General features: G+C 39.2%; 1 protein-coding gene across 10 annotated transcripts in view; it reads left to right on the top strand.

The window, feature by feature from the left end:
- BLTP1 (bridge-like lipid transfer protein family member 1) overlaps positions 1 to 21,518 on the top strand; it is an 86,069-nt gene that overhangs the window by 1,886 nt on the left and 62,665 nt on the right. For all 10 annotated transcript variants that reach the window (XM_064711607.1, XM_064711608.1, XM_064711613.1 and 7 more), the window contains exons 2-13: positions 5,648 to 5,777; positions 8,317 to 8,433; positions 9,818 to 9,896; positions 10,203 to 10,267; positions 13,331 to 13,517; positions 14,584 to 14,665; positions 15,217 to 15,410; positions 17,672 to 17,751; positions 18,129 to 18,279; positions 19,814 to 19,970; positions 20,334 to 20,412; positions 20,701 to 20,792. In XM_064711607.1, the coding sequence (XP_064567677.1) occupies positions 5,681 to 5,777; positions 8,317 to 8,433; positions 9,818 to 9,896; positions 10,203 to 10,267; positions 13,331 to 13,517; positions 14,584 to 14,665; positions 15,217 to 15,410; positions 17,672 to 17,751; positions 18,129 to 18,279; positions 19,814 to 19,970; positions 20,334 to 20,412; positions 20,701 to 20,792 (1,380 nt within the window). In that variant the 5' untranslated portion in view covers positions 5,648 to 5,680. The remainder of the gene's footprint in view (positions 1 to 5,647; positions 5,778 to 8,316; positions 8,434 to 9,817; positions 9,897 to 10,202; positions 10,268 to 13,330; positions 13,518 to 14,583; positions 14,666 to 15,216; positions 15,411 to 17,671; positions 17,752 to 18,128; positions 18,280 to 19,813; positions 19,971 to 20,333; positions 20,413 to 20,700; positions 20,793 to 21,518) is intronic.

Here is a 21,518-nt window from a genome sequence, read left to right as displayed (position 1 = left end):
GGCAATATTTTTATTTTTCCCTCTAAGTTGAGGAGTGTGCATGAGGGAAATTCTTATTTATTTCTACTGCTGTAAGCCTGTAGGTTCTTCTGTTCCTGGGTTTTGGGGTTCCTTTTTTTTTTTTCCTCTGCAGCATCAAAGCTTGGCAATGTTAGCAGGAAAAGAGCCAGCTCCCCTGAAGAAGTCTGGGAGGCAAAGTTAAGAAGTATATTTTTAATTTTAAACAGTTAAATGAAAAATCATCCCAATTCAAGCAGGCATTCCTAGGCTAGCAGTGGCAGTACTGTGTGTTGGTTGCCATAGCAGGAGTTTGTCTTTGATCTCTTTCCTGGGAAAACTCGTGTCATTTACTATTAAAAATAGATAAATAAAAGCTACCACTTGTGCTGTGAAACTCAACTTCATTGGGCAGGCTTTTGTGAGAATGATTTTTATCTTGTATCTTACCGTTCCTTTGAGTATGCTTTATTTTGATTTAATGAATTTTGAAGTAGACCTGTTATTTGCTGAGCTACTGTAGTGCAAATTGTGTTTGGCTGAGGCTGTCCACACACCGGCTCGACCAGGTGTGGCTCTGCTGGGCTCTGCTTTCAGCGCAGCTGCTTCTGCTGGGGCTGTAGCAGGATTTCATTAGCATAATTAAAGCTCTAGTTTATTTTGTTTACAGTTTACCGCTAGTGGGACTTCAGGCACGGGCAGGCAGGGAGGGAAATAGACCTGATTGTTTGCTGTTTTCTTAAAAAAGCTCAGAGCTCATTTCAATTGGGTACCAGGTATGAGAGCAATGCAATTTGCCCTGTGGCAGAATTGCTCTGTGGGTGCTGTCACTTCAGTTAGTTTTTTGTCTGTTTTGTGCGTTTTTTTGGTTTTTTTTGAGAAGAACTTTCCTTCTCTTCCTTCCTCTTTCCTTTGCTTGCTGACTGAAGAGCAGCCGAGTTTCCTAAGCTGTGCTGGGATGAGTTTGAAGTGTTTGACCTAGCTGGAGAGTTTTGGGATGGGTGCCAAGGTTGGCAGCTTTTTGTTTTGTGAGAAGTGTTTAATGTGCCTCTGGGTGCTGACAGTGTGAGAATATCCTGAGAGGAGAACTGTGTCTGTGTTTGTGAGCCTCCTTTGTTATATCATTTACTTATCTGAACCTCTCATTTCACAGCAGTCGTGCTGGAGACCCTTTGAAAGGCAGTGATGGAGTGGGTAATGCCAAAAATACCTTTTCTTTGCTTTAAAGAGCTGCCTTAGGTATGGCTTCTTGTTTGAGATGAGGCATCCAGACATGTCATCTACATGCATTTATTGACACCAGGGGGATTTAATGTGGCACTTTGGGTGTAATTGGAACTCCACTGATTAGTAATTGCTGTGGAAGTTGGGAGTATCCTTGGAATGGCAGCTAACCTCTAATAACATCAATTAACGTGTATTTGATAAGCACTTGATTTTGTGTAGATCTGAAGGATATGTCTGGCAATTTTAAACTCCTGGTTTATTCCCCCTGAGAATTCCAGCAGTAATAAGAGAATTGCCATGTCCTTTATTTCCCTACCCACTTCATGACCATATAAAAGTATTTCTTCTCAATATAAAATGCCACTTTTTCCCCCACCTTTGGACACCCCTTTTATTCACCTGTCTCTCTCTGACATGCCAAGAAAATGACTTTACAAAGGATGTGGTAAAGAGACATTTCTTGTTCTTTCTCCTCAACTTGCCCAGCTCAAGACCTGCATCACCCTAATGTTCCCAGGCACTGAGTAAAACATTTGTTGCCTTTGTGCTCAGCTGTAGGGGCAGGACAGACCTTTTCCAGGTGGGAAAGCTGTCCCTGCCAAGTGGCTGCACTCTGGTCACTGAATTTCTGGTTTCTCTCCTGCCAGCCCTTGCATATATGCATGCCTCCTGTAAATATTTCATGGCTTAGCTCAAGCAGAGGTTTGTTCTTGGTGTTGAGTTAATTTGCCAGGCTGAGGTTAATACAAGTTTACTCATCTGATGTGATTGGGATGAGTTTATAAAGATTAGGAGCAGCTGCTTTTGAGTATTTGGCATTTTAGGGATGGAATATTTGCGGTGAAAATTGGTTTGGACTTGTAACACAGGGAGCAGGCTGAAAATGAGGTGCATCCCCTCAGGATTATAACTTCCCTTGCCTCTTTTTAGTACTGTGGAGAATGGATTATGTGTGACACAAGTAATTAAAATTCACTTTTTAAAGTCTGTAAAGTATATATTTTTGCTATAAAAGACAGCCTGGCTGACCATGAGGTGCAGCTTCACAGGAAAATCAAGCCATCATATCTTTAAGGCAGTCCAGTGCCTGCCTTGAGCCTGCTGAGTGCTCCAAACGTGCATAACCTGAAAAGCAGTCCTCTGGTATTTCAGTTTGGGCATCATAAATGAGGGATTTGGCCTTTATCTCTCCTTGCTTCAGATACTCATTTGGGGAGGGACAACGACATGATGCCCCAAAGGACTGCTGTGAAGATAAAATATGAGTATCAGTGTTCTGTTGCCTCAGCGCCACAGAATATTTCTTTTCTTCTGTCCTCTTCCCAGGAGAGAGCTAATACATTTTGTAGTTATTAACGTGGTGTGTGGTAAATGAGAGGCACAAGTGACATAATGAATAGTGAAAATGTGTTTAAACAATAAGGCAAATAAATCCAAACACTTATCATGGTCTTAGACTGTATTTCATCACAGAACAGCACAGACCTTGAGAAAAGATGCTAAATAAACGCAGAGAAACAAATGTGAACTTCTGGGTTTCTGTTCCTCTTTGTTACATTTTCTTTTGTGTATTTGCATGGTTGGCAAGAGTCAGCTTCACACCCTGGGGTCTTGTCTTTCCAAGGGTAGTTCCTTGTGGGGTTTTGCTTCAGAGAATTCAGTAGGCAGCATGACAGACCATTCCAGCCTATGGATCACTGTTCCTGGGGAGTGCAGCAGTTTGCTGTGATGGCAGAGCTGGGTTTGCACGCAGGAGTAAATGTGAATTTGCAGCAGGGTGTGGGCAGTGAGAGGCTGCAGGACTCGCAGCTGTGGTTACAGTGTATGGCCCAGGGTTTAAAGCAATGGTTACAGTGTATAGGGGCTGGGAGGAATGCTGGAAAGATGGCATTTCTTCCTCTAAGTTATCCTGAGAGGAAAATTGTGTCTGTTCTAAGTCACCATAAGTTATCCTGATGGTGCAATCCTGCCCCTTCGTCCCCTGGACCTTATAAATGCACAGGGACATTGTGAGCACCATGCACTCCTTAAGTCTGTGCTTTTTACTATAGTAATTAATGATCCTAAGTGGATTAAACACCTGATTGCTCTGAGAGGTGTGTTGAGAGCTCACATCCAGTGTAGGTGTTGCTACTGGCTGGCCTGGGGTGCTTACACTTCTATTGCCAGCATCCTCCCTCCAGGAACTTGATCAAGGGCAGAGACTGCCCTAATGAAAGAAAAAAACCCAAATCAGTGGGCTAGGGTGTTAAAGGATCCTCTTTGAAGCTCCAATATGTTGTATTGACACATGCTGAGTGATGGGGGATTCCTGAATTTATTTGCATGCAGGTAGGAAATGCATCCCAGAAAAAAAATTGAAAGTGTGTCCATCCCGTTTATGGTTATGGATAGTGATGCCAAAAAAAAAAAAAAAGAGATGAACACTGTCTTTATTTAAGTAGCTAAGTATCAAGATTCAATAGTTTCAGTCTCCAGGTTGTCTTGCCACTGTCCTGTTTAATGATTTTTAGTCATGTTTCAGTATAATGTCATTTTGGGTGATAATTTCTTGCTTCCTTGATGAGATTAAATATTGGTGGTTGAGGCAATAGATAGACAATCCTTACCTACTGACAACATTTCTGTGGTGATCTGGGTCACAACAGAGTGACACTGTTGTCCTTAGGTGAGAAAGGGAGAGGTCAAGTCCTTGCATCCTTTTATGCTGCAAGTGTTGATTTGGCTTTTTCTCTTTACCCTGTGATTCAGGGGTTAAAGGCTCTGGAGGCTGCCTGCAGAGGCATCATCTGCTCCATCCACACACTGACATGTGGCTTTTTTATCAGGGTACTGTGCCTGTCTTAAAGCAAATCACAGTGCCATTATGTGATTTCATTTGCTGCTCTGAGGCCCCTTCTGAAACAATGGCTCCTTTCTTAGTCTGTGTGCATTTGTGTGGTGTTTATTCCTCTTATTCCTCCTCCTTGTAGGGCAGTAAGTTGGTAGCTTTTTTATCATCCCTGCTGGAAACTGGTGTTGGTTCATTGTGTTTCTTTGTTGTTTCTTTTTTTTTTTTTTTATTGTTTGCTGCTTTCATGCTATTTCCTCCCCATTCTGTGTCTTCTTGCAGAAGGGGTAATGAACAAATTATTAACCCTTATTCTTGGGACTGTACTGCTATTGTTGTTCTAAACACAGGCTGTTGGTTCAGGTACAGCAGGAGAAACAAGTGCATTAAAGGCAGCTTCCCCCCCAACTTCTTCCAGTTAAAATAATAAGAGTAGTTTGAGTATTAAAGGGTAAAAACAGATGAATTGCTACATTTGCTGCTAACATTTGCAAATACTAATTTTTCAAAGCTGTTTGGCTGAAAAATTAAGGACTCATCAATATTAGTTTTATGTCCTACAGCCCTTGATGGAGAAACCCACAGAGACTTCATAACAAAAGGGAATAAGGTCTACTCATATTTTTTGAGGGTGAATACTGTCAGGAAGACAGGCTGCCAGGAGCTGGAAGGTGTTAGAAAAATAAAAAATAAAAAAAAGAAGCAGAATCAATGCTTCTTTTTCTATAAGAAGATGTGACATATAACATCCAAAGATGTTATATTACACAAGTAATATAAGTAATTATATAAGTCTAAGTAGTTAAATAAATATAAGTAATCCAAAGGAGAAGACTGCAAATGAAACCAATGCCACAAAAATACTGCTGTGTAATTACAGATGTTGCTGAGCTGAGCAACTCCCTGCTAATCACATTTAATTAATATAAACCCAGTTGCAAGGTGATTTTTGGGTGATTTGAAGAAATGTGTAAGATCCAAAGGACTGGTTTTCTATGTTCTCTATGACAGATCAACCAGACAGTCAGTTTTAACAGAATGATACAAACCCATCCTTAAAGAGAATTATGGACACAGCAGATCAGGAGGTTTTGGGAATTTTCTGTAACTCCTGGAAGTGTCTCCTTTGGCCTTTCTTTCTGCAAGGGCAGGGGTGTAGTCTCATGTTACATTTTTGCATGTTAGTGAGCTTAATACAGCCTCATTTTTACTTGTATGTTCAGTTGCCTTTTGACTTAGTGCTGTGCCACAGCAGTTTTAGACATTTATTTGCTTTTGTATGCTGTACAGGGCACCCAGGGTACTAAATTTGGTATATTTTGGTGTTTTGTTGATATGTAGTTTGTTTGGGGCAGTCTTGTGCCAGGAAACTGTTCCAGCAGAGATGAGTGAAAGTGTTTCTGGAGCTCTGGAGTAGAAGAGGAGGTGCCTGAGAATCATGAAGTTGTTACTGAAGGAATAAAACAAGTACATATGTATTTGTGTGAAACACGCTGCTGGGGATGACTTAAGATGGTACATATTCCATTTATTCCAAACTGTACTGTGCTTGTTATTAATTTAGGTTTTGCAATGTTTTTCTTGTTCTTTCAGTTCTATAGGTGCTGGTGCAAAAACAGTGTAGCAATGGATCAAAGAAAAAATGACAGTTTTGTCCCAAGTATCACACAGCTGGAAGATTTCCTGACAGAACATGACTCCAACGTGGTGTGGCTGTTAGTAGGTAAGGTTAACTCTTCTGTCTTGGTTAAATTTATTCTGTGGCACCATAACAAAGGATTAGCATGACAGTCAGCTACAATAACTTCCAATCTGTGCCTACCTGCCATTTCATCGGGTGTAATTTGGAAAGTGATTTAAGGACAATTGTGTTTAATGACACAGCTTCCTGACTAAGTTGTGGGCCACAGTGAGCCTTTAAGCCAAGCTGTCATTCAGTCAGCTATGAGCTAGGTTTGTAAACATGCCTGATTTAGGTATGCTGATTTAGTTTTTCTTTAGCACTAGTGCTATTGCTTATATTGGTGTAGGCATTTTTATTCATCTATAAACAAGTGGCTCAAGGACAGCCAAGTAACTATGAAGTTGTACTCAGGTGCATGTAAGAATACTGAAAGTGTGCAATGAATTCAGACTTTTCCAAAGGTAGGTAATTAGATAATGCCTGCTTTCCAGCCTTGACTCTTGGACTTGGAGTGAGGGGCAGCACAGGATCAACAACTTCATTTTTTCACTTTCACTTCTGACAAGTTCAAGTCTATTGGCTATTGATATACTGGAATTATTTTTCCATAGGCCATATGAAATAGAAAGAACATAGATAAATTATTTGAGGGTGCTTACTGTTTATGTTCAACTTATAGAATGTCGGAATGGAAAGTTTGTATTCAACACAGAGTTCTCAGTGAAGTCAAGATGGAAATAGGGGAAGTCACTGGTAGTAGCTCATGGTAAAATGTGGAACAGATGCAAATAGATGTGAAAATTTTGTCTTCAAAAGCTTTGCCTTGCTTCCTGTTATGGGGCTGGAATAGAAACACATTGGAATGATGTTTATTAAGGCAATTTCAACCAGCCTTCCCTCCTTTGCTTTTATCTGCTGACCTATGGCATCCTGTTATAAGGGAGCATAAAAAGATATCAGTGTTTGCCTCTCCTGAGTGCTGAAACAGCTAACTACTGCTCTCAGTAAAAGGTGATGAATTCCAGAAATGAACATGCTCCTCAAAGAGCCATTGCTCACTTCTGCAATCATTTCTAAAAATCACATGCAGTAAAACTTCTGCAATGCAATTTCCAGAACTTGGTTTTAGTGCAGAAGCTTTAAAAATCAAGACTATAATAATGAAATTAATGAAGTTTATGGGATTTTGTGAAGGGAAAGGCTACAGTTTGTGGCAGAGGTGAGTCTAGTGCTGAAGGCAATGGGTCAGAACTGGAAAGAGCACTGGTTTCCCAATTTTTCTCAGTATGTTTCACCTTGAGAGGGCACCTTCTCCAGCAGTGCCAAGTTGAACTTTAATCCCAAATGAAACTCTGTGGACCCTCAGAGTGTGAGTCATCCCACCTTTCTCCCTCCCCAGGGAGCACCAGCAGGGAGGAGCTCACTCACCTGAGCCTGGGGAGGTGAGCACTGTCCTTGGAGTGTGCCTGCCCTCAGTGCCAGCTGCAGTTTCTTCCCTGGGGTGTAGATTCCACCCTCCCTGCTCTTTCCTGTGGGATCACCCACGCAGACTTGATTTGCTTCAGTTTTGGTCACACTGGCTCCATTTAGAAAAAAAATAAAGCAAGAGTGGAAGAACAGATAGATAGGTTTTGTAAATATTTTTTTTTTCAGTAATTATCTGAGCTCTATTCAAAGTTAAGGTTCCTATGTGTTTCTGCACTTTAGATTTTTCACAAAAAAAAAAATCCATTTTTAGCATAAATAAAAAAATTCTGTTACAAAGTTCAGGAGTTTTCCCCACTCTGCTTTGGGTGAAACAGAATGGTAATTATCAGTAAGGTGAATTAGAACTAGTCCATTCCTTGGCAGTACCATTCCTTTTGGGTTTGTCCTTCTGGAAGCTTAGAGAACCCTTGTAATTAGAAATAGGTTACAAGCTCTTAATCAACTCAAGTAAAAATGACTTTGGGGACTAGAAGACCTAATTTTTTTTAAAAAAAACTTGTTTCTCATTGAATTGCTATTTCCTTTTTTTTCCCCCATCAAATTCCATGCTTGAACTGTTGAGGTATTTCTGCTAACCCAAGGGCTGGTGCATTTCTCTCAGGAGGCAGTGTTGTAGGAAATGGTTTTGTATATGATAATGTTTCCTGTGATAATATATCAAAGACTAGAAATTTCACAGTTTGGAGAAGAGTAGGGAAGGTATGTAGCATGACTTTGGTGTTGAGGTTTTTTAGGGTGCTCTGAAATAAATGTCCATGTGGGACGATGCATGTTACAATTCAATCTATAAAATCTGACTTGTTAGAATGGTAAGTGGTGTATGAAATAATTGATGCCATCTGCAGGTCCTCTGGAAGGACAGTTTTTGATATATTGGGGAATGGAAGAGCAGTGAAGAATGTATATTTTTCTGGACTTCCCATTTCCCCCTCCATCTCTCTGAAAACATCCATTAAACTGCCCCATCAGTTTCAATTTTTTTGGAGAGCAGGAAGAACACTGCTAAGCCTCCTAGTCCTGATAGGTAAGGTTTTTATCTGGGTCAGTGTACTTTAAAAAAATGCTTTAATTCATTGTAATCTTTCAACAGCAACAATATTGTCCTGTGGATGGATTATCTACCTAACTTACTATAATTCCCGGAACATTGGACTCATTCTGACCTTGGTTCTTAACAGATTATATAAACATGGCTACATCCATATTGGTGAGTTATGATTCGTGTCATGCCACTCTTTGTCTGCTCCAGTTTGCTAAAATCTTGAAGTAAACTCAAGTTTTCCTTCAAGTGTTCCTTCATTAGAATGATTTGAAAACATTCAGTGGATTCAAAGCAGGGACTCAAGCATGAAGTCCCTGTTCCAGCACTGCCCTTGCTTTCTAAATAAGCTGTCAGGACAACTAATCACAGGTAGATCCATACTGGGACTATGATATGTAGAATTGATACTGGCTAGAACATTTTGCATCAAAATCCATTAACTTTTTATTAAAATATTTTAAACTTTTTTCAGTAAAACAGGTCAGTACAAATCACTTGGGCACTCACCCACTTACAGAAATATCTGGTGCTGTCACAGAGGGCTGTAGCCCACAGCCTCACTGATCACACTTCTAATTTTCTTTCACTTGCTCCCCTGCCTTCCTCTGTCTGCTTCACAGAATAGCAATGACTTCAGTTCTGGACTTTTTCTGCAGCTATACCTCATAAATGTGGTGAAAACTTCAAACTAAAAAAATCCCACTCACACTTGGCCTGCCACAGACACCCTTGCAATTCAGTTGCTGATATCCTCAAGAACCTAAGAACTGAATTCCACACCACATTCAAATCCAGCTTTTTGGAAGAGCGAAATAGATGAAATATTTACTGGCTGCTGCACTTGATCTGTAGGGTTTAATAAAAATTTCTCTGTGAAATTGCCATTAAGTAAGGACAGCTGACATGGCTGGCCATATGTGGTGTTCTTTATGAACCTCATCAGCAAGTGGAACATAATGTTAATTAAATCCCACCATTTACTACTTGGTTTCAGTCGTTTAATGTTTATTTTGATGGTGGGTTTTTTTGTTTTGTTTTTTTTTAAATTATGGTGTACTTTCTGTGAGTGAGGTGAAAAGCCTTAGCAAAAATCTGGGCTGTTGCATTACCTGCTGGTCTTTTCATACTTATTAATCCTTCTTGCTGCAAACATAATTTGTTGTAATAATTGGACCAAACTCCTTACAGCCATTTAAAATTTTGAAAAACAGTCCATCAGGAATCTTTGTTCCTCTGATTATGGTCTTGCACACAATGTCCTGAAACTCCAAATGTTCAAAACAGCTTTTCTAATTCTTTAGAGATTTGCATGGCACCTGGATGTTTCTGAGTGACTCATGTACCTCAGGGTTGTGTTGTTGGGTGCTGCCAAACCCAGCGTCCCTCAGTTGTGTGCTTTGTTCTGAATCTCTGGCTTGCCTTCAGAAAAGGAACTCAAGATCCCCAGTTAACCCATTTCAGGTCATGGAATGCTGTATTCTCTCTGTTCACAAAATCAACAGCTTTCGGGTAATAAGCTTTTTTTTTTTTTTTTTTTTCCTATGATTAGGTTCCTTTTCATTTTCTGTGCTGTCTGGAAAAGTCATGGTGCGTGAAATCTATTTCATCACAGAGGACATGTCCATCAGGTACAGATTTCCAAAGGAATCCTCCTTCTAAATAAATGTTTTAAATACAGGTCTAAATAGCACAAATGAAAGTGTAGCTTTCCAAATGAGCAGTGTATTTTTAAGTGTTGGACTGTCTCTTTTGGTGCCAGTATTTAACACTCCTACAGACTTGGGAGCTCATTTGCTGCCTTAGCCTTACCATTTGGAAGTGAGTGCTGGATAAGATGGTTGTTGTCCTACCCATCTTAGATTTGTCAAATAAACCACTTTGGAGTGTAAAGTTGCTCTCTTAACTTCTGTTTTATTCCAATTTGTTTGGTTTAGAATTCAAGATGGATTTATCATTTTTCGCTGGTGGAAGATGTACAACCCTAAGCAGAAGCAGCATGGTAGGTTTCCCAAAAAGCTTTCAAAGTTTAAATGTACAGGTAACCTACAGAAACACACTTCCTTTGCACAATCATAGGCATGCAATTGCTTTGTTAATATGTACCTGAAGTACTGTGATGCTCAGAAGGTATGGATTTGTTCACTGGTTGCAGAGTAGATGCAATAAATACAGGATTCATTATCGAGGACATGAACCCTTCCTGACACAAACCATTATTCTTAATAGTGGCCTTCATTAGCTGCAGTCCAAGCATAATTGTCTCTGTATTGGAGTTGATAACTATGATGAATAGAGATGTCTCATGTTCTGCAAGTGATTTTAGTTTGAGTTTCAGTGAGTGTTTCAGTATAAATGCTTTCAGTATTTTAGCTAAAGTGTTATGGTAGGGGATGTCCTTTAGTATTTGACAAGCCTGTGTCTAGATGACATCTGTGGCTACAGAAGGGAGGAAGTATAAAAAAATTCATTTTTCTTCCTTATCTCTGGCTGAAGATGGATGATTAACACAGATGCAAGAGATTAATTCTATCTGCAGAAAACAGAGAGAAAGCATGATAGCCTAGGGCTGTGTGCTTAATCATTTATAGGATTAGAATCTTGTTGTATGAGACTCAGGTCCTGCTTCTCCTGACTTTTTGGAGCCATCACAGCTCCATTGCTTATTCAAGGAGGTCTGGAAATGTCAGCTGTCTACAGCTGAGCACCCTAATTGGGAGGGTCATTGAACTTTACAGGGTTTTTTTCCCCACTTTGCCTTTGGAAGTGGCTTTGCTGGTGTGAAGCCTCTCAGAGTTGTCAGCAGGCTGATGGAGCTGTTGCTGTGTCAGTGCAGAATCACTCAGGTGGATGTGAGACTCCATCTGGGCAGTGATAGGAACTTGGAAGAGCTGCTCATTGCTATTTACTGAGGCACTGCTCACCCTCTGAGGTAGTAGGGCACAATTCAAATTCACTCTACAGTAAAAAAGTCATTGAACAAGTGGACCCCAGTCTTAGAGTTAATTAGATTTTGCCAAGCCTGTTAGTGTCCAATGGGTTTTCATAGGATTGTCTTCATCTGCTAGTTAAAACCTATTTCTCTGGTGGCTCAGAGAATGAAAAATGAGTTGAATTGAATGCAGTGGAGATGGTTGCCTGTCCTCTATGGTGGCATTTTTGCTTGGCTTTAATGTTTGCTGCTGGCATTTAAGGCCAGGTGATTAGTGGACAAATAATCCAAGTAACCACAGAAGTGAGAGGTGTCCAGGTCTAACAAAAAAAGTGACATGACTAAAATGCTCTTGAGGTTTTGTGTATACTTGGGAAATGGAGGTGGTTTAGGAACAAAAGCTGGAGGATTGTGTTGTGGATAGGGCACACCCCAATGACTTGGCTCAGGTGCCACAGCCCATTAGCCATTTTCACATTGTGAAACAATCTGGTAGTTACTTGTACATTGCCTACATAAATGCTGCTTTGAATAATTTAGTATCATAACATTCAGATTTGCTTTGTCTCTTTTTCCTTACCCCTTTTTGCTTCTTTTCCAAAAGTGTTTTAGCAAACCAAATTGATGTGTGGAGGTCAAACTTTATTTTGTTGTTAGGAAAAAGAGATACATGTCTCTTTAAATCCCCTTTAAATAAATGAATTAGTACATATGATTTCATTTAGTAAATCAAGTCTAATGCTTGCATCCAGGAATTGAAAAATTACATTTATTTGTTGTCTTGATGCTGCTCAGATCTCCTGGGTGAGCAATTGTGTGTCCCAATCTTTGTCCATGTCATTCTTTGCCTGACTTATTGATGCAAGTTAAGGTTGGCAACAAATGGATTTGATGGTGCTTTTCTGAAAACAGGAAGGAACTGAAGCTGGCTCATTAACTTTTCTGTCTCCTCTTCAAGAAACCTGTGATGTCAATGGGCTCTGGAAACTTACTTTCTATGTATATATATTTTTATAATTATATGGGAATTTCTGGTACTTGAGGTGTGATGGGGGAAAAGTTGGGACAGTGTTGCAGAGATGTGTGATTTTGAGGGACAGATGAGTTTTTTTATCAAATTGGGTGCATTTAGTCAAGTAGATGTCTCTAAACCTTGGCTCTTGGGCATCTGCATTCCTTCTTTTGACCCTGACCACAAATATTTGCTCTGAGTTTTAGTTTCTTGTGTTTTGGGAAATGCTGCCTTCAGTTTGTACCCCCTGAGTTACAGCTGGGGACTGCTGTAATAACCATTGGTTCTTCAGCTGCCTGAAGTCTGTTTGACTTAGCAAGACCAGATGAGGTTTTTAGAGCAGCTCAGGTCTCTTGAGTCAATGTGTAATGGGCACTCTTTCAACTGGGTAATTAGGGGGAAGTGGTGCGAGCTTTTCCCTCACATTAACTGCATAATTAGGTCACACTTTCTGAGGCAAAAGTGTGTCAAAGTATGTCACAATCAGCTCTCTATATGATCAGCAGATGTTAAAACAGGTTTTAAGGATCAGAGAGCCAAGCTGATATAACAGTTGAAATCTTAAAATTGTGAGAATGTTGACTGATTGTGCAAAATGAGAATGATCTGGTTAGTTCTTCATCTTAATAATTTCTCTGTAAAAGAAAGCTTTTCCCCACTTCAGGCATGCTGTACCAGGGAGCTTGGCTAGAAAACCATTTGTGTTTTGAGGCTGAGTTGCTCTCAGTGATATCTGTGCTAAAAAGCAGAAATTTGTGCCGAGGCTTCTGTTCTATGCATCAAGAGAGAGGTTTGTTTGTTTTTATACATGAGACTGAAAAACTTCATTTACCATTTTGTGCAGTTTTTGTCTGGATTTATTTTTGGACTGTGACCTAGGGGTGAAATGCCTTTCAGATTTAATATTTTGTATGCAGCTGTCTTATTTGCCAAGTTTTACTGATTTGCTTAGAAAGCTGTAATTATTTTGTGGAATTTTTTACTGCTTTTTAATATGTACTTCAGCAGCTGTTCAGTACTGTGTGGATTGGTTTTGCAAAATGTGCATTTTTGGGAAACTGTAAATATTCCAAGGGAATGTTGAGATAGAATTAGAAGCTCTTTTCCTACTCTTTGGTTAGATCCAAAGGCAGAAACTCGACTGTATATTATGGTGAATGACTTTGAATTTCACGTGTACAACCGCTCTGAGCTTTATGGACAACTTCAAGAGCTGTTTGGCTTGGATCCCACAATAATTCCAGCAAAGAAAGATGATGAGAGAGCACAAGTGAATGGGAGGCAGAGAACACACACCAATCTTGAAAGGTAAATAATTATTAATTTTGCTGTTTTGTTGATGCTTTGTTCTGCAAAGTGCTGAACTAATTGGGGAATGTTTTGTTAATGTGTGCTCTGGAGGCCAAATGAGGGAAGCACAACTGAGAGAAATTGCACTGACAAGCCTGACGGTCTGAATCTTTTCCCTTTCCTCAGATTTCCTACCAGTAATAATTAAAAAACACAGCCAAACAAACCAAGCACTCTTGTTTAATGATCAGAGACAGGCTGAAAAATCTGTTTGAAATACAGTGTGGAGAGGAAGCATGTGTTGAAGAGGATTATGCTGGCAGAATATTAATGGTTTTGCTCAGTAGAAGTAACAGCTGCTCAAGACATTGAATAGGCAAAATGTGAGGATCTCTATGGTCTTGTGTACAGCTACACAAACTGTCTCCTGTTAATTCCTCTTTTTGGGGTACCCCAGAAAATATGGAGTGGAAATAGGAGTTTTATCTGGCTTATGTGTGGTGCAGCCAGATGTTCAATAATCAGCCTCTGTTTGGGCAGGCCCTCAGCAGGCTGATTGACTGTCAGGAGCAGAGAGGATCTCATGACACCTGAGCCCTGCCTCTGCTGCTGGCCAGTTGCTGAATTTCAGAGTGGGCAGCTGCAGGAGGCTGTGGCACTCCTGAGTTTGAGTAAGGGCTCTGCCTCCCAGCCAGCCTCGCTGTGCTTTCATCTCAAGCTCTTACTGACAGGCACAAGAAGGATTTCTGCCTTTGAGGAGGATGTGTCTTGGGAAATGAAAAATCCCATGCCTCAACAGGAGTATTTAGAACAGGCCAAGATCCTCTGAGGAAGGTTTATTTAAGTACTGCTCTGAGTTAAACAAGGCATGCTTGTTTCTTACCTGTGTCAGCACCAAGGTGCAGCTCCATGTGCTTCCTGCTGTTCTCTCAGGCTTGGTGCAAGTTGTCTTGCAGCCTCCTGGGGAAGGAGTGTTCCCCAACATCTGTGTCCTGAAGACTTCTAGAAGAAAAATTTGCTTGGTCCTTCTGCAGAAAAAACAAAGTAATAATCCCCTTTTTTATTATTATTTTTTTTAATTTAGTGTTAAAGTAAAGACAGAATCTCAGGACCCCTCTTCTTCATGGAGATCACTTATTCCAGTCATTAAAGTCAATGTGAGCACGGTGAGTGTAAAGACCCTTCCAAGGAAACTATTTATCAGTATTTGCCATTCATTTTTCTTACACATTCTATTCAAAGTTTTTCTTTGCATTTATGCTTTTAAAAAAGTTCAAGTTACATCATCAACACTCCTCTGACCAGTCACAAATCCTGCTGGTGCTGGTGGAAATACAGCTATGTTCTAACTTCTGGGAAATACTCATGCCTTAGTCTTAGTAATGATTTCCAGACTATCACAAGTAATTAAATTGTGAGTGTTGTACACTATGGGATGTGTTGGTTTTAAAGAATCAGGAAGACTGTTATTGAGTTAATAGAAGAAAAAATTCAGAGTGTAACATACAAGCTAATATTTGTAGATATGCACAGATTATGGCCAGGACTTTTGTCCGTGTTCTTCATTTGCACATGGCTGGTTCAACTGCATTTTTATAGGTAAAAAATACTTAAATGTTAGAGTTTGAGTGTAATCTAAGAGGTCACTGTGAATAGGTATGTAAATATAAGAGATAAGTGATTACCTGTGAGTTACTGGGTTTGCTTTTTGATTTAGGGTCGTTTGGCGTTTGGGAATCATTATCAGCCACAAACACTTTGCATTAACTTTGATGATGCCTTTTTGACATACACGACAAAACCACCTTCGAGCCACCTTGATCAGTTCATGCACATTGTGAAGGGAAAATTGGAAAATGTTCGAGTCATGCTGGTTCCAAGTCCAAGATATGTTGGTCTTCAAAATGATGAGTAAGTTTGGGGTACTTTTGTATCCATATTATTTTCTGTTTTATTTTAAGAACACAAAGAAAAGAATGTTTGATGTGTTTCAATGTGTTTATTTTATTCAGTGTGTTTATTTGTTACTACTCTGAAGGTTTTGGTTTTGGATCTTTGAACCAATTTGATTTATGGAGAAAAGCGCTGGTTTTCTGTGTTATTCCAAGTTTGTATTTTCGGTGTGTCTTCTGCTTTATTAAACACAGAATCATAGAATAGTTTGGGTTGGAAAGGTTTCTTTGAAGGCCACCTAGTTCAAACCTTCCACAGATTGCTCAGAGCCCCATCCAGCCTGGCCTTGAATGTTTCCAGGGATGTGGCATCCTCTGTCCAAGGTCTGTTTTCCTTCTCTCAGGTACAAGAGCTGTACCCAGGCTTTGCCACCACTGAACTTCTAGCTGAAATGCAAGGTTTAAGGTGTTGACTTGTGTAAAGCAGATCCATGGTTTAGGAAATGCTAATAAAAAACCCAAACAGGGCAAAAGCTGTGTAATACGTGGTAGAGGAGAAACCATGTTATCTTTTGAAGACAGATTGCTGATCCTTTTACCTCTGTGTGTTTTGCATAAGCAGCTTGAACCGACTGAAGGAAGTCAAACACAAGCCCGAGTGCTTGCATGAAGTAATAAAATAAACTGGACATCATTTGTACCTTAATTGGCTTTTTATCAGCCAAATACTGCTGTTTGTAACAGGGCTTTATGTTTTTCTAAGAACATTCTGTGGCTGAGCACAGAATCTTACTCTTCCAACATGACGACAAAGGAAATTTCTGCAACTAATATTGAAAACAAATAAGATTAAAACAAAATAGGATTAAGATACTCAAACTATTAGCTTTTCTTGCTTCCTCTAAGTATTTGCTTTTTATGCTTTTACCATCCCTGTAGCTCCTGATGGCTGAAGGATGGCATCTGTGCACAAAACGTGCTCTAATTTGCTGGGCAAATTCAAAAAATTGCCCAATTCACTGGAAATGGAGAATATTTGACTCTTTGGAGCCTGCCCTCTTACACTGCTTTGGCTAAAATTTAAGCTGGGTGTTTTAACTTAGAGAAATTCCTGCAGCCAGTGTATGTATAAAAAACAGCCAAGTGGCTTGATAAATTTGTGTCAGACTGAGGAATCAATCCAAGCAGCAACATTTCACTTTGGAAACTGACATTTTGTGTTACAAACATCCATCTCAACACTTCTAATGCTCTTTGCAAATAAGTCCTCTGAAATTGAAGAAAAGAAAAAAAAATGGTGCTGGGAAAAGCAGGTCAAAGTAGAAGAAGTTTGGAGGCAGCAAGCTTAAGGTTCAGGATGGATATTAGGGAATACTTTAAAATTGCAATGATCATCTCATTTTAATTTTTTGCCAATATCTAGTTTGTGTTCAAGTGTGATCATGTGCTGCTGTTACTCTCAAAATAAACTTAGTTTCAAGGTTCCTACTGTGTTGCTTTTGAAGCGTTTGTGGCAGTATGTGATTTCTGCATCTGCTGTCTTCCATGTTTTCCAAGGTTTCCTGCCTTTGAAAATCAGCTGTGCTAATATGGGCTCTAACAGGTCATTCTCTTACACAGTCATAGGAATTGTCTTTTTTTTGTCAAGAAATGACAGTTTATGAAAGTGGCTGAGAAACTTCAGTAGTGTCTTCTGCAGTAAAACCAGAATTATTAATATGTAAATTAATGTGGGAAAGGGATTGTAATAAACCAACATGGTAGTGTTAGAGAAACATTTCACCTCTTAGATTTATCATTTAGATCCTTTTATATTGAGGGAAGTGTTATTGAGGCAGAGCAGCTTTTTTCTTCTTTTTTTCTTTCATTAACTGATGGTCTAATTACTGAAAGTCCTGTCCCTTTGGTGTGGAGGGCTATTTTAGTGAGAAAACAATTAGCAGGTGAAAGAACAATATAGGACAAGGAGAAAGGAACTCTTGCCTGGAAGAAGCCCTGAAAGTAAAAGTTCAGTAGTTACTTCTGGTTTAGGATATCTGAGAAATGCCTTTGTGGGGAAGAACCTGGTGTCTTCATGCTGGAGTTAACCAAACTTTAAAGTTATTTAATGTAATGGTTATAATAGTAATAACAACATTATGATCAAGGGTTTGGTTTTTTCTCAAATCATTATGCAAATCCATTATGCTTAATATGTTGCATTTAAAATCATTTGAGTTCATCAAGATCAGTCTTGGCATGTGGATTTTTATTCTTCATCTTTTCACTCTTTCCTTGCAGACCCCCAAGGCTGATGGGTGAAGGTTTTGTTGTGATGCAGTCCAATGATGTTGATATCTATTACTATATGGATGAACCAGGTACAAGCTGTTAAATACAAAGATAGTTTATTTTTTTGAAGGTGAAAAATCTATATGCTGAGAGAGCTAATGCAATGTTTTGGAACAATAGAAGTATCATAAATATGCTTTTGTTCTGACTGCCCTTGAAGTATTGCCTGAGTCTTGAGCAAAGACAGCACATTTGGTAATGTACAGGTGTAGGATAGGTGGCAATTTTGGGTTATTTTTGGTTGCATTTCTTAGCATTGAATTGTGTCTTGATATTTACACACTGTAGTGCTCTCAAATAAAACTGACATGAGGACACTTTAATTGTTTTGTGCTTAAGCAAACATTTCTCTTATAATTTGAAGCAGCTCCCTTTAATGATGTGTTTAATATTTGATGTAATGCAGGCCTTGTACCAGAGGAGACAGAGGAGAGTAATGATGGAGAAGCCAGCAATGAAGACAGCAAATTACAGGACTTGCCACCATGCTGGGGTTTGGACATTGTGTGTGGGAAAGGGACAGACTTCAACTATGGGCCTTGGGCTGATAGGCAGAGGTATGACCATGATTTACAGCTCTCATCTTAATATCCAGTATTACTGAGAAAGCTTGCTCAAGTTTCCATTGTGTCATTGCTCAGAATTCGTGTGTTTTAGGGGTAGACCAAGTCTGAAAGAAGAGTCCTGCCACAGTGGTTTAAGATGAGTAAATTCATTGGTGTTTATGTTGTTGGCCTTCCAAAGTTAGGATTACTCTCATTATTGAATTAACAGATTATGTTCCCTTTTTGGAAGCAAAGTTTTTTTAATGTTTATTGAGTAAAAGGTTTAACTTGTTAACTGGTGATCTTTAGATTTATCAAGCTCCTGTTAGCTAATATGGGAATAAACTGCATATTGATGAGGAAATCTTAGGGAAGCAGAAATCTGGCTATGAAAATAATGAGGGAGGAATAATTTATCCTTGCTTAGCATAATCAGCTGCTTGATGTTATCTCCAAAGTATTTATTATCTAGCTATTTTAATACAAAATATTAGCCTAGAGTTCTACTGTTCTTCACTTGGCCCTGGATTCTTTGCACATGAGCATTTCTGGTGAGGACAATAGGATTGTTTAGAGAGTGAAGGACTATTAAGCAAAAGTGACATAATCAGTGCTTTCCCTCTTTCCCCCTGTTAATTACAGGCTGCTACTTGGCCTCCACTAATTCTCCTGTGAAACTGTTATGATTTCCTGTCTCTCAGGAGTGTGAGGATGGCAGCCCAAAGAGTAGTCATTAGATATGATAGTGCATTTTAGAGAAAATGTCGCTTTCTAGAACCTTTTGCTAGAAATATGAGGTCAGTGAATCATTAATGATACTTTTAATACTCCAAAGAAAGCTTGCTCTATAATGGAATGCTTTTTATAATCTGAACTGGCTCAGTAGAAAGCAGCTTAGTGCAGAGTGCATGGAGTTCCTAGATACACACTAGGAACACTTTTGCATCTTGCTGTGGATGGATCCTGGAGGTTTGGGAGCTTTTAAGCTGCTACAACAGCCAGGTGCTGGCTGCAGGAAGAAATTCCACCCCATTAAGACCTAGGTAAGCTCTGCTGTCTGTGCTTTGTCACTCTGCCTTTCCTGTCAAGTATTTCATGGCACATTCCGCTAAAAATCTGTAGAAATGTGGCTTCCATTCTGAGGTCTGAAGTTTTGTGTTTTCTTTATTTCTCGGCTTACATCAACTATTTGTGCACAAACTGAAGAGTAAATAGATGATTTGCTGCTAGGCTTTTGTAACAGATTTTATAAACCAAGGATTAGGAATAAAAAGAAAAACATGGTTTGTTTTCCTTCTGAATTAACTTGCAGACAAAAAACCATAAATTAACTTCTTGCCATTGACACTTTTGGAGATTGCAATAATGAGTTGGAAGGCTGCTATGATGATGAAGATATTCAACATTCTTCCTTATCACATCCACTGGTTGTCCAAAGACTCAGCTATGAGGAAGATAGTTAAATGAACCAAGTAGATGCACAAATACACATAGGTATTTCCTCTGAGAACAAAAAAAAAGTCTTTTTTTTCTGTTTCTCCACTAGGGATTGCCTGTGGAAGTTTTTCTTCCCACCAGACTACCAAGTTATGAAAGTCTCGGAAATTGCTCAGCCTGGGAAACCAAGACAGATCCTTGCTTTTGAGCTGAGAATGAATATCATTGCAGATGCCACCATTGATTTGCTTTTCACCAAGAACAGGGTAAATAGTGAAACTTTATCAAGAAATTAACTTTGTCTGCTGTGGTTGCACTGTGCTTTTTGGTTGTGCACAGTTTTGCTTGTCTCAGGTGTTTATTACAGAGCTATGGTTGTAAAAGCTGGGTGATTTTTATCTTTTTTATAATTATGAGCAAACCTTTCAAATAGAAATGTATTATTAGAGGCATTATTATTGTTGAACCTAAAAAAGGTAGATAACGTTGTACCAACATGTATTGATAATTCATTAGTGGTTTTTCTGAAGGCAACAAGGACTTGAATCACCAGGTGTGGGTAATGGCAGCCAGATTTATAAATAAACCTAGAAATCACATTTGGACTGTTTTGCTTTCTTGCAATGCAGGAAACGAACGCTGTACATGTGAACGTTGGTGCAGGATCCTATTTGGAAATAAATATTCCCATGACAGTGGGTGAAAATGGTGAGTAAAGGCTAAGCTAGATTTGTTTTTTACTGTGTTTCCTGCACAGTTATCTTAATTCCTGTGTGTGCCAGTGTCTTTTAGTGTTTTTCCTTTGTAATTTTGAGATGTGTATTCCTAAGGAAAGGAACAAAAAAACTTCCCTGTACAGTTCAGTGCAAGATGTTAAAGCAAATATCCCTCAGGGTACTTCTTGGTAGTGGACTGCTGAAATCACTGCTAAAAATTGATTAAATATTGATCTAACTCTTGTGTCTAAATGATAATTTGATGATTTTTGTTTGCCAGGCTATTCACCTACAATTAAAGGGCAGCTCCTCCACGTGGATGCCACCAGCAGCATGCAGTACAGGACTCTCTTGGAAGCAGAAATGCTGGCTGTGAGTGTGCATTAATAAGCACAAAGCTTCAGTCTCTAGGGGATTTTTAATAAAGAACATATTTGCTTTTCTGTGGAGCAGTCTTTAGTTTCTTAATGCAGGAAAATGCCTTTTTACTGTGTTTTGCAGGACCTAAATATATAAGGAATTTATATGTACTGAAACAATTGTGCATGTGTGTCATCTTTAGTGATTTAAAAAGCACTACCTTGGTGTATAAATTACCTATTGACAAATGTTGCCTCATTTACTGTGTAGCCATGGGTCCATACAGGCTTGGCCTTAATTCATGATTATGCTCACTAGCTCTGCAAGAGGATGTGTGTGCACAAGTACTTAAAAGCACTCAAGTGTGCTTGAACTACTTGAGACATATTTCATACTCCATTACTCTTTTGTTTGCCTAATATTTCACTTGGCAGTGTTGTAGTTTTGTGGATTACCCTTCTTGTTAGTTTTTAAATTATCTTGTTCAAGTGATATTTTCATGGATATGAACACTGTATCAGTGGTTGAAAAACAGTCTCTTCCTGGGGCATTTTCTTTTTGGTGTAGTGTGAAATGTGATGAAAACCTTGCATTTCAAATTGCTTTGTACATCTACAGCAGCAGATGTATCTGAAACTCATCTATACCTTTCCAAATAAATGAATACACTAACACTTGACCTTCAAACACAGAAGGAGGGACAGAGATTAAATTATTAAGGAACTGGAAGTACCTTCT

This window comes from Zonotrichia leucophrys, chromosome 4, assembly GCF_028769735.1.
Source record: "Zonotrichia leucophrys gambelii isolate GWCS_2022_RI chromosome 4, RI_Zleu_2.0, whole genome shotgun sequence".
Taxonomy (NCBI): domain Eukaryota; kingdom Metazoa; phylum Chordata; class Aves; order Passeriformes; family Passerellidae; genus Zonotrichia; species Zonotrichia leucophrys.
Note: the sequence above shows the minus strand (reverse complement) of the source record. Positions and strands in the feature narration are given on the sequence as shown.